The sequence below is a fragment of the Astatotilapia calliptera genome, chromosome 15, assembly GCF_900246225.1.
Source record: "Astatotilapia calliptera chromosome 15, fAstCal1.2, whole genome shotgun sequence".
NCBI classification, from domain to species: domain Eukaryota; kingdom Metazoa; phylum Chordata; class Actinopteri; order Cichliformes; family Cichlidae; genus Astatotilapia; species Astatotilapia calliptera.
Genome location: NC_039316.1, coordinates 33440591 through 33456582, shown reverse-complemented (window position 1 = coordinate 33456582; position 15992 = coordinate 33440591). Strand labels below are relative to the sequence as shown.

The 15992-nt window shown below is 42.2% G+C and overlaps 1 protein-coding gene across 6 annotated transcripts in view; it reads right to left on the bottom strand.

Annotated features, from left to right (window-relative positions):
• mast3b (microtubule associated serine/threonine kinase 3b) overlaps nt 1–15992 on the bottom strand; it is a 37493-nt gene that overhangs the window by 7983 nt on the left and 13518 nt on the right. For 4 of the 6 annotated variants that reach the window (XM_026194228.1, XM_026194229.1, XM_026194231.1 and 1 more), the window contains 12 exons: nt 14195–14267; nt 11996–12016; nt 11585–11663; nt 9097–9254; nt 7697–7772; nt 7218–7427; nt 2267–2368; nt 1924–2056; nt 1599–1678; nt 870–967; nt 368–576; nt 21–159 (listed from right to left, as the gene is read on the bottom strand). In XM_026194228.1, coding sequence (XP_026050013.1) covers nt 21–159; nt 368–576; nt 870–967; nt 1599–1678; nt 1924–2056; nt 2267–2368; nt 7218–7427; nt 7697–7772; nt 9097–9254; nt 11585–11663; nt 11996–12016; nt 14195–14267 — 1378 coding nt within the window. The remainder of the gene's footprint in view (nt 1–20; nt 160–367; nt 577–869; nt 968–1598; nt 1679–1923; nt 2057–2266; nt 2369–7217; nt 7428–7696; nt 7773–9096; nt 9255–11584; nt 11664–11995; nt 12017–14194; nt 14268–15992) is intronic. The other 2 variants (XM_026194230.1, XM_026194232.1) reach the window with 1 other exon arrangement.

Here is a 15992-nt window from a genome sequence, read left to right as displayed (position 1 = left end):
GATGTTGGAGATGTCCTTACTTGTCAGGTTTAAGATCCCGATGCACGATGCCGTAGTTGTGAAGGTACTCCAGAGCCAGGACCGTCTCAGCAAAATACATCCTGGACATTTCCACAGGCAGTGGGCCCATGTTTTTCAGCAGGTTGGCACAATCTCCACCTTAAAAGAACAGAACACCTTAAAAAACAACTAAAATCCCAGTAACAGCAGTGATCCTAACACACCAACTGTCCGAGGCAGTAATGCACAGACTTTTATTCTCAGACTCTCTGCATTGGCACTCACTGAAACCGGGTCTTGTTTAAGCTAAGCTAAAATGTTAGAGACATAAAACTGTAACAGCCCCCGCAGCCTCTCCCTTCTTTACCTTCTACATACTCCATGACCATGCAGAGGTGACGTCGTGTCTCAAACGAGCAGAACATGGAGACAACAAAGGGGTTCTCAGCAAAAGTTAGGATGTCCCGCTCCACAAACGCCTGCTGGATCTGGTTCCTCAGCACCAGGTTCTGACGGTTTATCTTTTTCATGGCAAAGCGCTGACGGGTCTCCTTGTGGCGAACCAGATACACCGCCCTGCCAAAAACCAAACAAACCTCATTAGCTCAATTACCTGGAAACGGGTAAAAGGCACAGTCACAGTGGCTCACAAAAACGTGCACAAAAAAAGGTTGAAATTGAGGCAAACTGCATCAGAATAACAACAATAAAAACTACTTCCAACTAAATGTATTTTCCGCTTCCTGACACCATTTAATCTTTCATCTTAGCTTTGCGACACTTTGCAAATAAACAAAGTGTCGCAAACAAACAAACATCATTTCTAAGATGAAGCAGTGAAATGCAGTTAAACAGACTTGTGCTCTTACCCATAAGCTCCGTTACTTATGAGTTTGATGGTCTCAAAATCACTCTCAAGAGGTTTCCTTCGAGTTGGAGTCAGCGTCTGTGGGCTCTTATTCTGTGGCTGTTTACGCCCATGTGAAAAATTAAATAAGCAGACAGAAGCAATGCTGTGATTAATGCTGATTGCAGATTAAAAGCCAACTACTACTCCAAATACTAATTACACCTGCAATCTACTTAACCAAAATAACATTGATTTTAAATATTTTTGGCATCCTTTCACAATAAAAAGAGTCACCGTTTCCTGATCCTCTTTAAACACATTCAGCACAGCACGGTGGGCAGATCTGAAGAAGCGTGTGCACTTTTCATCTTTGGTAAATGGACTGATTCTACTTTACCTGAGCACTCAAAATTAAATCATCTCCTCTCCCAGTATAAACACACTAAAATATAAATAATGGCTCCTAATAAATGTACAGCAGGGAACAGCGGCAGTGTGAACTCTTCCCTGACACACACTGTCCAATACTGTACATTTATTAAGATCCATTATTTGAATTTTAGCATATTTCAATACTTGGTTTTTGTATTTATTCTAGTTATTTATACTGTTTTAGCTATTGTTTAATAGCACGCTGCATATACTGAGACCTAAGATGCTGTGTTTAATTTCTAACATGTCAAATGGTTGAATAAAGCTCAGCCTGAGTCTGTAATATTATTTGAACTTATTGAATTAGTCAGTTCACCTCCACAGAAGCATCTGTTTCCACTGACACTGACGCTGAGGGCGAGGGACTGGCATCATACTGTTCAAGCTGTACCATGTCTAGAAATAAAAGAAGAAGAGGCTTTAATTTGGGTTTCCAACATTTCTGCACCGATCACTTAAAAATGCAGTCTGCTCTTCATCTAAGTCAGGACTGTGTATTTGTTGCAGTATCATAAAGCATAATAATAATAATCACCTACTCGGGGCAGCATGTTACTTAACCCATGTCTGAAACAGGCTTTAAAAAAAACATCACATATGAGCCACATCACAGGCTTCGCTCGATAACTGATTAAATTTACCTTCTAACGGGTCGCGTGTGAGGCCCAGCTGGCTGATGATGTACCGCGGGATGTCGGTCTTGATTCCCTGGCCGACTTTGGCGTGGCCTTCTGCCGCTTCGAGTAGGTGGTAAAACTCTTCTGGATCAAACTCCTGTCACCAGCATCCAACAGCAGTGTAATTAATGCAGAGTGTCGGGAAACATCCAAGATGCCATTTGATTTACTACTAAAAATCCTAAACAAAGCTATGCGCAGAGCTGTCGGGGTAAGGTTGCCGACTCAGATCAGATTTGTGTTAATAAATGGCTGATTGTTGGAGATGACAAACTTGGTATTCGATTGACAAATTTAGGTAGCTTACCAGACATTCAAGGAGCCGAGCCGGTCGAGAGATTATGATGAGGATCTTTCTGACTAGCTGGGTGATGACGGTTACCTCTTCACTTTCAGAGCGCTCGTAGGCCTGGAAAAAACAAGGAGCCATCAGGAGACTCAACTCAACAGATTTCCAGTTTCAGAGAGGGACTGCAGACGGTTTGGGTCTGAGCGGCAAAAACATGGCTTACATTTACGATAAAGTTTGACCAGTTATTTGTGTGAACATGAGGCGACTGTGATTAAAATGGCTTTAATTTAAAAATGTTAAAATCGCTGAACGAGCGTCTACATTTTAGTCACAACTTGATCTCTGTGCTTTTAATCCACCGTGGAGGTGCACAAAAGCAAATACTGTGTCACTGTCATTTAATATTGAGAAACTGCATGTGCCAAAAGGATCATCAGGGATTATACAGTGGGGCAAAAAAGTATTTAGTCAGCCACCGATTGTGCAAGTTCCCCCACCTAAAATGATGACAGAGGTCAGTAATTTGCACCAGAGGTACACTTCAACTGTGAGAGACAGAATGTGAAAAAAAAATCCATGAATCCACATGGTAGGATTTGTAAAGAATTTATTCGTAAATCAGGGTGGAAAATAAGTATTTGGTCAATAACAAAAATACAACTCAGTACTTTGTAACATAACCTTTGTTGGCAATAACAGAGGTCAAACGTTTACTATAGGTCTTTACCAGGTTTGCACACACAGTAGCTGGTATTTTGGCCCATTCCTCCATGCAGATCTTCTCGAGAGCAGTGATGTTTTGGGGCTGTCGCCGAGCAACACGGACTTTCAACTCCCGCCACAGATTTTCTATGGGGTTGAGGTCTGGAGACTGGCTAGGCCACTCCAGGACTTTCAAATGCTTCTTACGGAGCCACTCCTTTGTTGCCCGGGCGGTGTGTTTTGGATCATTGTCATGTTGGAAGACCCAGCCTCGTTTCATCTTCAAAGTTCTCACTGATGGAAGGAGGTTTTGGCTCAAAATCTCACGATACATGGCCCCATTCATTCTGTCCTTAACACGGATCAGTCGTCCTGTCCCCTTGGCAGAAAAACAGCCCCATAGCATGATGTTTCCACCCCCATGCTTCACAGTAGGTATGGTGTTCTTGGGATGCAACTCAGTATTCTTCTTCCTCCAAACACGACGAGTTGAGTTTATACCAAAAAGTTCTACTTTGGTTTCATCTGACCACATGACATTCTCCCAATCCTCTGCTGTATCATCCATGTGCTCTCTGGCAAACTTCAGACGGGCCTGGACATGCACTGGCTTCAGCAGCGGAACACGTCTGGCACTGCGGGATTTGATTCCCTGCCGTTGTAGTGTGTTACTGATGGTGACCTTTGTTACTTTGGTCCCAGCTCTCTGCAGGTCATTCACCAGGTCCCCCCGTGTGGTTCTGGGATCTTTGCTCACCGTTCTCATGATCATTTTGACCCCATGGGATGAGATCTTGCGTGGAGCCCCAGATCGAGGGAGATTATCAGTGGTCTTGTATGTCTTCCATTTTCTGATGATTGCTCCCACAGTTGATTTTTTCACACCAAGCTACTTGCCTATTGTAGATTCACTCTTCCCAGTCTGGTGCAGGTCTACAATACTTTTCCTGGTGTCCTTCGAAAGCTCTTTGGTCTTGGCCATGGCGGAGTTTGGAGTCTGACTGTTTGAGGCTGTGGACAGGTGTCTTTTATACAGATGATGAGTTCAAACAGGTGCCATTCATACAGGTAACGAGTGGGGGACAGAAAAGCTTCTTACAGACGACGTTACAGGTCTGTGAGAGCCAGAGATTTTCCTTGTTTGAGGTGACCAAATACTTATTTTCCACCCTAATTTACGAATAAATTCTTTACAAATCCTACCATGTGGATTCATGGATTTTTTTTTTCACATTCTGTCTCTCACAGTTGAAGTGTACCTCTGGTGCAAATTACTGACCTCTGTCATCATTTTAAGTGGGGGAACTTGCACAATCGGTGGCTGACTAAATACTTTTTTGCCCCACTGTATGTCTAAGGGAACCCTAACTGATCCAACAGGCAAGTACAGTTTATCACTATTAGCACCATTTCATCCACCCCTGAAAAAAAAGCTATAAAAAAAAGAGAAATACAAGAGCACTGCTTTATGGGGAAACAGTGAAATAAAAATAAATATAAAATTCTAAGGAAGTGGATAGGGCTTTAACAAAAACATGAAAACAGGTGCCGCCTGATAGAATTACATCAGAAATGACGCCACTTCAAACGAAGAGCAATTATCAGAATAATCCGCGGTGGGTGGGCGGAGTCTTCGTGAGTCATTTTCAGTTTCTTCTATAATAACAGAGAAACACCCTGTTCTGGTGACGATACAGCAGCACAGCACACTGTGTATTTGTGATCCAGTCATATGAGAGCTAATTGAAGCTTCCTGCACAACAAGACTATTACTAATCTCAGCCACCTGTCAAATATGAGGATACAGACTCAAGAAAGTGGCCCTAAAGGAAATGTTGCTACTACACCTGTCTACCAGCATTTCTGAAACATGAGATACTCTTTCACAATCTGCCAAGCTTCCTGTGGCTGTGATCGTCATTTCTGTCTACACTTAGGTTTGTGTGGATTATATTTTAACCTTCTGGTAGTGAGTGTAGTAATGTGTAAGTTAAGAAAGACAGCAGTTACTCAAACCTTACGGTCACAGGCTTTCTCCTGCCTGCTCTAAACTCTTGTTAAAGCTTTTCTGTTGTACGTAACTGTGATACAGGCCATGTCTGTGCCTGAAATCACTGCCTAGTGCTATCCATATTTACAGTGAGTACTGCTATACCGTACAAAGTGCAGTATCCCCACAGTTCCTCGTGATCAACACTGACGAACAAAAGAACAGATCGATGAGAAGACAAAGAAAAGTGGATTTTAAGACAAATGTACACAAAAATATTTAGCCAATAAACAGACATTATTTTTGCTACTTAACAGCTGAGCTGAAAGGGGAGGCTCTGACACAGAATCAGAGGATCAACAGTTAGCCCAGAACAGGCCTAAATGGGGGTAAATGGTAAAAGTTTTACGTATTTCCCGGAATGAAGAGGAATATCTTCATCAGATAATTAATGATGCTATCAAAAAGTGTTTTTGTTACTGTGCCCTATGACCTCCTTCTATGCCGGACAGAAATCCTACTGTCTAGCACCTGGTCAGCCCTCTCAGGATTCTTTAACTGTTGTCAGAATCAGATGTAAATGTGCTGAAGGTGCTTTCAGCTACTGTGGTCCTGTTCTTTGGAACAAGCTGCCTGCTGACCTGAGATCAATTACAACTGTGTACAAATTCAAAAACAGACTTAAAACCTTTTCATTCACCCAGCCTTACAGGTGTTGTTGCTTTGTTGTTGTTTGTTGTTTTTATTTTGTTTTCACTGCCTTAAGGTATCATTTTTATGTTTTTGTCTTCTTCTTGAATTTACATGTAATCAAATGTAATCAATAAAATTGCTACTACTACAACACGTTTTTTTGGCAAACTGGAAAGCTCTCCGGGTGGTTCAAAAAGGTCGTCCAGGAAATCGTTTCCTTACTGCAGGAACTTCAAACACCCGCTGTCTCAGAAAAGCCCCCAAAATTTTGCATGACTCATCACACCCAAATTATAATTAGTGTAAAGTGCTCTCATCAGGCAAGATAATAAAATCAAGGACAAATAGACTAGAAAAACATTTTGTACCCCACAGCCAATAAAGCATTAAATGCAGTTTAAGCATAGTTTGTAATTGTTATGATGGGACCAGAGCACAATCACAAACCCGAAGAAGTCCAGATATGGGAAATAGAGAGCAGTGAATGATTATTAATAATTGTTACTAAAATAGGCTATAGTCTTTATGTTTATATCCTTGCTCTCATTCCCCTTTATTGTATCTGTAACATGCAACTTCTGCCGGTGCTGTGCTACTGGAAACTGAATTTCCCGGAGGAACACACCCGAGGGATTAATAAAGTTTCATCTAATCTCTAACCTCTAATCTAGTCCAGAGCACTGTTCAGGTGTTTCTTTCACAAAGCTACTTTTTGTGCATTGCTTCCTGTAATGTACAAGATTTTTATAACAAATTAATAAAAAATGTGTCACTTTTCAGGCAACACCGCAGCCGTGTATCCACGTGGAGGGCTGGAGCCTGCGCAGCTGTCACAGGGTGAGACGCGGGACACCCCTTGGACATGTCCCCAGCCTGTCACAGGGCCCCCTGCATATACTGCATGACAAAGACCCAGAGAAAACTTTCTGGAAAAAACTGTTGCCCTTTTTAACAAAGTGGCCTTGGCACACAAATCAAGTCGTGCGTGTGTGTGCGTAAATATATGACATTTGCTCCACTGTGCGGGAACAGACTTATCAGTTCAGCTGGAAGTACAGAGAGTTAGCCGTGCCTGCTGTCTGAAAGCACGCAGAGAAACACGGGAAGAGGTTGCTATAGAAACTAACACAACATGCATAAGACCTGTGACAAAAGTGCCTCTCAGCATCACTGAAAATTTCCACTAAGAGATCTATTGTGTGTGCCGTTGGCTATCACTGGAGAGGCATGCCTGATTGCACATTTCACCGGGGCTCGATCAATCCTCTTTCAAAACGTCATCACACCCGAATTAAAGAGTTCAGCATCAGTTCATCAGCTGCTGCTTAAAACCAGAGAGAGCATTTGGCCTGCACCGCTTCTCTCATCAGTCCTGCAAAACCTCCAGTGTAACTGGAAAGCATTCACAGGTCTTTACTTGTTCCACATTTTGTCATGTGACAGCTTTGTTCCAAAATGGATTCAGTTAATTAATGACAAAATACTGGTGGTGGCCAGTTACCCCTCAGCTTCCTAGAAGATACACCTCAGCAGTGTGGATGCCTTTCAGATGCACCCTATGTCAGATTGAGGGATTCTCACCTCGTGTAGCAGCTTGTCTAGCTTCTCCTGCAGCTCAACAAAGTAACGAGAGGTAACCAGGCCGTTCTGGGACTTATCCAGACAGTCTCTGACCAGCTCCACCAACTGGTGCTGGATGAAGCCCAACACCCCGTCAGCCAGCCGGAGGGAGCTGTCTGGAGAGTAATGTGTGACAATCTCCAACAAGCGCTCCTCCATCTGGGCTGTGGCCTGCAGGGAGCACACAAACACAGAGTTAGAACAATTAAACGAGCACTGATAATCATTTTTTAACCTCTCTCTACAGCAAATTAAAAAGAATTTCTCCAAATGTTGAAAAGTGGGCTTTAAAAGCTTGTTTAAAAGCATTTCTCCTTATTGAAACAAAACCCAAAAAGGCTTCAGGACGCTCCACACAACAACAGGAGAAATGCAAAGTGTGTTTCTGGTTTGAATATGTCTTCGTTGAGAATGCAAAGTTACAGATATCCTGTACGTACCTTTGGAAAACGTTCTCTGTAAACATGGTTCATCATGACTATCTCATTATCAAAGGAAACACTTGATCGGCCCGGGCTACGAAAAAGCAAAACACAACAAATTAGTACATTGCAACTGATCAACACAGAGACATTTATTATTATTACTACTACTCAGTTCATTGCATTTCTCTTCTAAGCTATTAAATGGCGATGAAGAGTGGTTATGTCATCGAGGCCATCGCAGTTCCCTCGAAATGGCCAGCAGTCAGTTTAGTTCAATCCAACCAACACACACACGTCGGCTCTTAACTAATAGCCTGAGTGTGACTGAACGAGGGTTTTGAGGTCAGCATCAACGATACTTTTGATGTCAGCCTGCGAGACAACATTCAGGTTTGGTGGCTCTTAAGCTGCTTAAGCTCCAATCAAGGTGGATTTCACTGTCAGGTTTTGATGTTTCACTTTAAGATGCTTCCGTACCGGCAGCAGCAGAGGTTTCTTCTAGCCAAAACTGTGTGAATCATCGACATCAAATAATTAGTCACTCGCTGCAGCACCACTCCAGCATTGAGGCCAAAGGGAAGGTGTATTTTTACAGAGAAATCTTGCTTGATGAAGCTTCAAACAGAACAGATGGAGGGAAAACCTATCACTTGCAAACAGACTCCCAGAGTCTTTTTTTTCTTCTTCTTGTCATAAAAGACGCCTCTGTTTTACTGGATGGCTTCTGCCCAACACACACTGCTGCAAAGCTCGCTGCAGTTCGCCGCATCAGACACCCACCACCCTCGACTACAGTTCAGCAGCTATGAGACGATGATCCCCGAGGCGCTCTGTTAGCTAGCACGCCCACGCGCGGCACACCATGGTGCCAGAACACAGAGCACTCAGGCACTGCACAAACAGCACGGAGCAGAGCCAACAGACAAAAGTTGTCAAAAACGCACCGCTTTGCAGTCAGATCTCCACCTGCCTGCCGGCCAACGGGCATGTGCGATCAATCGGAGGCAGCTGAGGTGCCAAAACTGGCGCTTGAAGGCGTCTTCAAATCTGACAGTCTATAAATGATACAACAGCGCTCGTGTTCTGTAGTCGCTGTCCAAAGTTAATCTGAAATGTAGGTAGTTAATCCTTTCGGACGGATTACTGCATTTAATCTGTGTGAAACATTACATGTTTTTAATTTGATGGTAGAACAAGAAACAATCTGAACAAAACAGACAGGAGGCTGTGAGAGGTTCTCCCATCTCCGTGTGGATCCTTCCGTCGGTGTCAGAAGGTCGTCTTAAAATAGTGATCCTGTCATTACTTTACACTTTATGTTTTCAGTAACTGAATAAATAACTAAAAATGGCTACCCTAAACAAAGTTTAATTGCACGTTTTTTTAGTTTGTTCAGTTCTGTGTCAATTATCCACCTGAGGCTCCGAGACCGCGGTCGTACCACCGGCGAGGGCCGTCCGTCCTCGTCTGTTATGCTGTCTGTGCTGCGGAAGTGCTTGAAGATGAAGTGAGGCTCGTCTTGTGTCGGCTGGTAGGGAAGCTGGTGGAGACGCTCCTGGGACGAGGAGGAGGACTGCGCACACAGAAAGAAATTAATCAAATGTCTTGAAGGATGTTCAATCATCAAGGTAAACAAACCCCAGAAAGTTGATTCTGTTCATCTACATGTTGCGGTTTCAGTGGGAGAAACGTTTTATCACTCAGCCAAGTGACTTGCAGCTGACTGCAGGTTTCCCCAACCTTATAAACACTACATAGTGACCGAAACTGGCACCATTGACTAACAATGGGTCGTGAGGTCAGTTTCATCATCATTAATATGCAAATTGTCATGAGCTTAAGTTTCTCCCGCTGAAAACTCTGCGTTCAGATGAAAAGAATCAAGTTTCTTGGAATCCATCAAATAAGAAAAATACATCTATTTTCACATTTAATACTGAGCTTCTTTTGAGGCTGATTTAACCAAAACAACGAGCAGTATCTCTTCAGCCCTTCTGAGCTACTTGTTTTGACATTTGAATAAATGTTAAAGTATCCAAATCTTTACTTCCGACCCATCATCTTGTGCAGTGCTTCTAAAGAGTGGGAAAATATTTAAATGAACTCAAAAATGACTTAAGACTGAAAATCCCCGAGAAAGGATCTTCACCTCAACACTACAAAAGCCCAACAGCTTCCCAAACTGGCAAAGATTTGCTGCTGTGTTCACGATTAGTAAGTGCAAGCTAAGCCAGCTTTACATGTTGCAATACGCAGCATCGGCCCTGTAACCACTGCGGGCTGCTTTCGCAAAAGAAGAAAAACAACTAATGTTGCAATTTGCCGGTCTGCTTTTCAGGTGGCATCACTCAACAAGGTAGGCTGCTAAGACTGAAGATCACAAACAGGTTCAGGCAAGTCGGGCAAAGCAAAGGACAACAGCAAACTGAAATTGGTCTGCATTGTGAGCCTGACTTAAAGGATCATCGAAGGGGAAAAAATAAAATTAAAGCTAAGCTCGTCTTACTAGGCAAGCACAGGCCTACGCATGTGCTGCGTTCTGGCTTCACTCGGGTTTCAAACCCTGCTCTCCCATGAGAAGGTGCTCTTTTCCTTTGCAGTACTGTGATTTTCTGCTTGGACAATCTTTATTCTTTGTATTTTACAGGCTCTACAACAGACTGACGACCTGTCCGAGGTGTACCCTGCCTCTTGCACTATGATAGCTAAAATAGGCTCCAGACCACCTGCAACCCTGAACTGGATACTGATGGATGGATGGATGGATGCACTACTTCAGTGAGAGTAACTGAATCTGGAAAGATCTGTGATATGCTATGAAACATAAGAGTCTAGTTTCTTTTCAGACCAGCTGAAAAACAACACACTGAAAGGTTATAATTGTTTAAAAGACATAACGAATGAACTCAGTGATTTAAAATAATTCCACATAGCATCTTTCAGATCAGAATATTCCACTTATGCATTCTCATAAAATAGATCAGGTACCTGTGAAGATTTGCCCGAAATCCAAATTCACAATGTATATGAATTTAGGTGACCAAAAAACCAAAAGCCTACAGAGGCATTATTATTATTTGCAGTCATCTTCCATGTCTACCGAGGCAGAGAGTAACATCTTTTCAAGCAAAATAGGGGACGGTGTCTGTTGCCGGCAATCTGTTTCATTTTGCGGTCCATGTGTCGTGAACAGAACGGGGCCAGAGGGACAGCATCTGCGAAGTCTCTTTCTAAAGCCTCAGTATAAAGAGGGCAGCGGGGGCCACTGAAGAGCCCTTTTGTCCCCACTGACCTCTGGGGCTATGCCCGGGTCGGCCCAATAAACCTCCTTATTAGAGCTTCACACAGCAGACTTTCAAAGACTTGGCAGACTGCCGCCATTACGAACTGTTCATCTGACTGCCGTCTGGTGACATCATCCAGTAAATACAATTATGGCTTTATTCTGCAATAAGACAATTCGCAGTCTTTTAAAAACATCTGGTTGAATCACTGTGACATCCTGTTGCTCAAAAATGCTGTTTAAAGCTACCAAACACTAATGTCTCAGTGTACTGTTAATGTGATGTTATGATGTTTTGTGTTTTTAATAAAGGCTGTCAAAAAAAATAAAAAGTTCCTGAAATTATTTAAATTTCCTTCCCCTCCTCTCCTCATTAATATGCATCCACGCAGACTGTGTGTGTGTGTTACTTCTTACACCGAGTTCCACAGACTTGGAGAATGACTCACTGAAGCAGACGATGGAGGAAAACAATTAGCGGTTTGTCATCATCAGTCTTGGCATTCACTGTCCCTTATTGCATAAACCAATGTGCTATTTGGGCTGAGTGAGGTGTTAGAATCGCCTGGCTGCCATGTTGTGACCGGGGGACGATGGCGCCATTTTTCCGGGTGTCTTACCGAGACGGTGGAGCTCGGCGGATTGGTTCCATAGCCAGACGAAGGGAGGGACGCCAGGGACCATCGTCGGCCCTCGGCTCTGAGGGAAGCAGACATGCACATTACATAAGCCTCAGCGGCATAGGCATTAGTTAGCATTTCATAGCATTTCATATGTGAAACCTGTTACATAACAGACAACGGAGGTGTCCTGTGACTACATGAGCATGAAATTTATGTCTTTTCCCCCCCACATATATATATCTAAAAATATAAATGCCCATTTCTCCCTCCCTCCCTCCCTTTCTCTCATCACTTGATTTCAATAATCAAGCAATAAGAATTTATGAAGGACAAATATTTTTTGTGTAAAACACACGACAGAAAAGTTTAGACATAAAGACAGGGTGCAAGAATTGGAGAAGAAGCTACCTGTCCGCGCGAGCCAAGTGGCTGCGATCACGACAGCAACGGAAAGAAGGACAAGAAAAAAAAGAAAACAAGAAAGAGAAAAGCAGAGAAGTGAGTTTCAGTGAGTTTTAAGAGTCTTGCACAAATGAACCTGTGACCTCTGGCATTCGGCTGAGGGATTAGTACTGACAATGTTGCCTTCCTTGCCACTTTTCATTTGTCCAGATACAAAGAGTGGAGAGCAAACTAAATTAATTTGAGGATGTGTGTTACATAACAGGAAGAGCCCTTCACTTCAAAGCTGGAAAGAACGAACCTGCAGATTGGACTGTACAGCTGCAAAAAAGGGTGGCGGTGGGAGTATGTTTATGTTATTTGGCATTTGCACGCAGAGAAATGATGCAAGGACTGCACTAAACTTTCACACAGATTGTATGGAGAATCAAGTGCAGCTGCATAGGCTGAGTGGCAAACTTCAAGAGCAGGGCTTTTCCTGCTTAGGCAGAGAGTTTTAGCCTGAGCCAAAGGAAAATCACCAGCATCAACACGCTTTAGTTTATCAAATCACACAAAAATACTGCAAAGGCGTCTGTCGTATAACGTAGCAGAAACTCGTTGCCTTTTTCCCCCCTTAAGAAAAAAAGCATACAACCCTGACAAATAGTGTTAAATAGATCGGGACAGATTTAGTAAATTAATAAAAAGCTTTGACTGCCACAAAAACAACAACAGCAGACGGATTATACTCATGAATCTCTTCTTCCACTAAAGGGTCTCATTAAATGGTGACAACAGGACAACCAGAGCTTCACGCAGTAACAAAAAGAGTTCTCTTCATGGCTGTGAGTCTATTTTATTGCAGCACAGTGACGGTTAGGAATAGATATATGACACAGGATGAGATAATAAGAAAAGTATCGCACAACAATTTATTATCGGCATGAATTTAGAGTCAAGTCTAAGTTCAGCTTATCAAGATAAGTCGAGGGCCATTCCTGTGTATATGAAATTTTTTTTTTTTTAAAAGACATTAACTGACCTTTAATTTGACTGGCTTTTTATACAACAGGAGGAAATCTAAATATTTAATGAATAAATATTTACCTAGTGCCTGTTATTTTGTTGGCAAGCTATGATGTGTTCTCAGAGCAGTCCACAGCACCTGAACCTGCTTATAAGTTTTTAATGACTGTTCTCGGGTGTCTTTAAGGTACTGCCTCACTTGTCGGCTACGCACGCCTGGAGCGAGACAAGCATGTTGCCATGGGAACCGGGCTGAATGATGCGTGAGTAAGGGGGGGTACCCTCCATCTGACTTCACTCATCCTGCCGAGGAGTCTGCAGCGTTAAGGATGGTGGGGAGCGCTCCCGGCTGAGTCAGCCTCAGTCACCTTTCTGCTGTTTTCCTCTCGCTGCTTTTATGAAGTCCGTGATCCTGTGTTAGCTTTTTTTTTTAGTCATTTTTTTAAGTGTGTACTTTTCTGATTTGGATTCACAGTAATAAATCACAAAGACGTAACGCGAAACAATGGCCCAGGTGATTCAGAGATCAAAAAACGACTACCTAACTCAATTCAGTTTTATTTATATAGTACCAATTCAAATCAACAGCTGCCTCAGAGGACATATCGTCAGGGGAGACAATGTAAAGACCCTCAAATATTAGTAAGAAACCCCAACAACTACACGACCCCCTACGTGTAGTGGGAAAGAAAAGCTTTCTTTTAACAAGAAGAAAACTTTGACAGGTGGTTTCTTCTTCTTAAAAGGGGAAAACCAGACTAAAGTTGACTTGACTGATGTGCTAGCACCATTAACTTCGACCACTGTTGACCCTTGACATCATCCTCTACCAGCACAATCCCAACAACCTTCACTGTAAGAGTTGCCAGTTCCAGGAACTTCAAAAATACATCATAAAGCGATTGATTTTAATTATATCTTTAAAAATACTCACTTGTTGTTGTGCTGATTTTACTTTGTATACAAGTGTAATATGATGGATTTTATGGTTCAAACTTTTAATCGAATGACACATGACCTTTTTACTTTTAAGTTTCATTGCAGTATTTCTGCCACATTCAACATGTGGCTTTCTCTTAACAGCAGTGATGCTGATTAATGTCCATCATCCAACAGAATACAAGCATGATTAAAAACGGCAATAAAGCAAACACTAAACTCCAGGGGAACAATTTTTAAGAAGCATTGCCGACATACCTTCGGGCAAATGGAAAGTTGAGGAAGGCACTGGTCGACACATTTCGTGGACTGTCTAAAGGACTGCTGGCGGCTGAAAGACATAAAAACATAAATGAAAGTTAGCACTGTAATAACATACGAGAAAATGGAACGGAAAACAGATAACATCATGTTTATGCAGTAACCTATCATCAGTGCAAAACTAGCACGAATGGTCCAACATATCATTTTGATATTACTTTTTCAAATGTTGCTTCCAGTCTACTAAGGCTCTCGATTCATGGAGAAGCCTCATCCTGCTTGGCTTTGTTTGAGTCTGCAGATTTGGGTACACTAGAGACCATAGTGTGTTTACATGCGAGTGTTGAGTGCCCAATTAGAGTGCGACTGCACTCCATTATTAGCTCATCCTTAGCGTGATTGAGTTCAAAAGGAAGCACAGCTACATACTGCTGTTATGAGGATACGAACGTTATTTTTTCCTGCTGCTTCATTGCATTCAGGGGCTTTAGAGCATCTGCCGCTGATTTCGAAAGCAGGAGGGCAAAATCAAGCATTTCAGTATCTCCTGTCCCTTAACTAGGTTACAATTTCATGAAAATTGCTATTTTATGGCCTTCAAACTGAGTTATCTTTGGTATTTTTCATAAATTCATCTAAAGAAATTAGAACATATTGTGTTTCTTACAAGGCAGCTCGTAACAAAGTGTTAAAGATACAACTTAAAACTAGTTCTTCACTAAGTTCTCTGTTATTTGTAGACTCAACAGTGATTCTTCTTTTTTTCTTTTTTTTAGAAGACAAGACGAGAATTCAACCCTGGCAAACAGCAGCCCCCATCTGTCTATCTGTAATGTTAGGCTGAAAATAATTAAGGTGGGAAGCAATACAGATGCCAGCTGGGTGAACAAATGCTGTTCTGCAGCACTTGATGTAGAAAATTAACGGTTGTAGTCAGTATTTTTCAGACTTGTAGACTAGTCGACTAGTCTGAAATACAAACAAATAAGTGGTCGGCAGTCTTTCACGACAGAACTTAGAAAACACGCCGATATGGAACATATCGAAGAAAAACACGAGGTCATTTTAAATTTGAGCAGCAACACATCACCAAAAGTTTGGAGGGGGCCATATTTACCACTTTTGGTTGCTTTTCATTTGTGTAGGAAAGCTTAGGGACCTTTAGGGAGTTGTGTTTGTTATTTTTGGCAATGCTCACTGCTGAAGCAAATAAATGGTTGCTTAGCACTTTAAAAGATACTACTGTTTGTGTTCTTTCTTGGGTGGTGCGTGAGTGGGGCCAATTTCTTGTTGCGTTCAATACACGCCTAGACTAAGAACGTAACAGTAGCATCTGCTCTTCTTTTAACAACAGTGTGAAACCGTCTGGGAACTGAGAACACCAGCTGTTGGACTTTTGGGAGAGCAATGTTGTCCAGTTCTTGTCTGATACAGGATTATGTTTGCTCAACAGTCTTGACTCTTGTTCAGTGTATTTTTCATCTCATGATGCACAAAATATTTTCAAGTGATGAAAGGTCTGGACTGCAGGCCGGTCAGTTCAGCACCCAGCTCTTGTACTATGAAAAGCAAGTGGTTGTAGGAGAAAGATGTACTCTGGATGAAAGCAAACGTTGATTTAAAACTTGTTAATACTTTTTAAGACTGATGGTGCCTTTCCATGGATTTCTAAAATAATTTCAAATTATGATTTATCTGATCACAAAACAGCTTTCCACTTTGGCCCAAACCATTTTAAATGAGCTTTGTCCCAAAGAAGACAGTGTTGTTTCTCAATCGTGTTCACATATGGCTT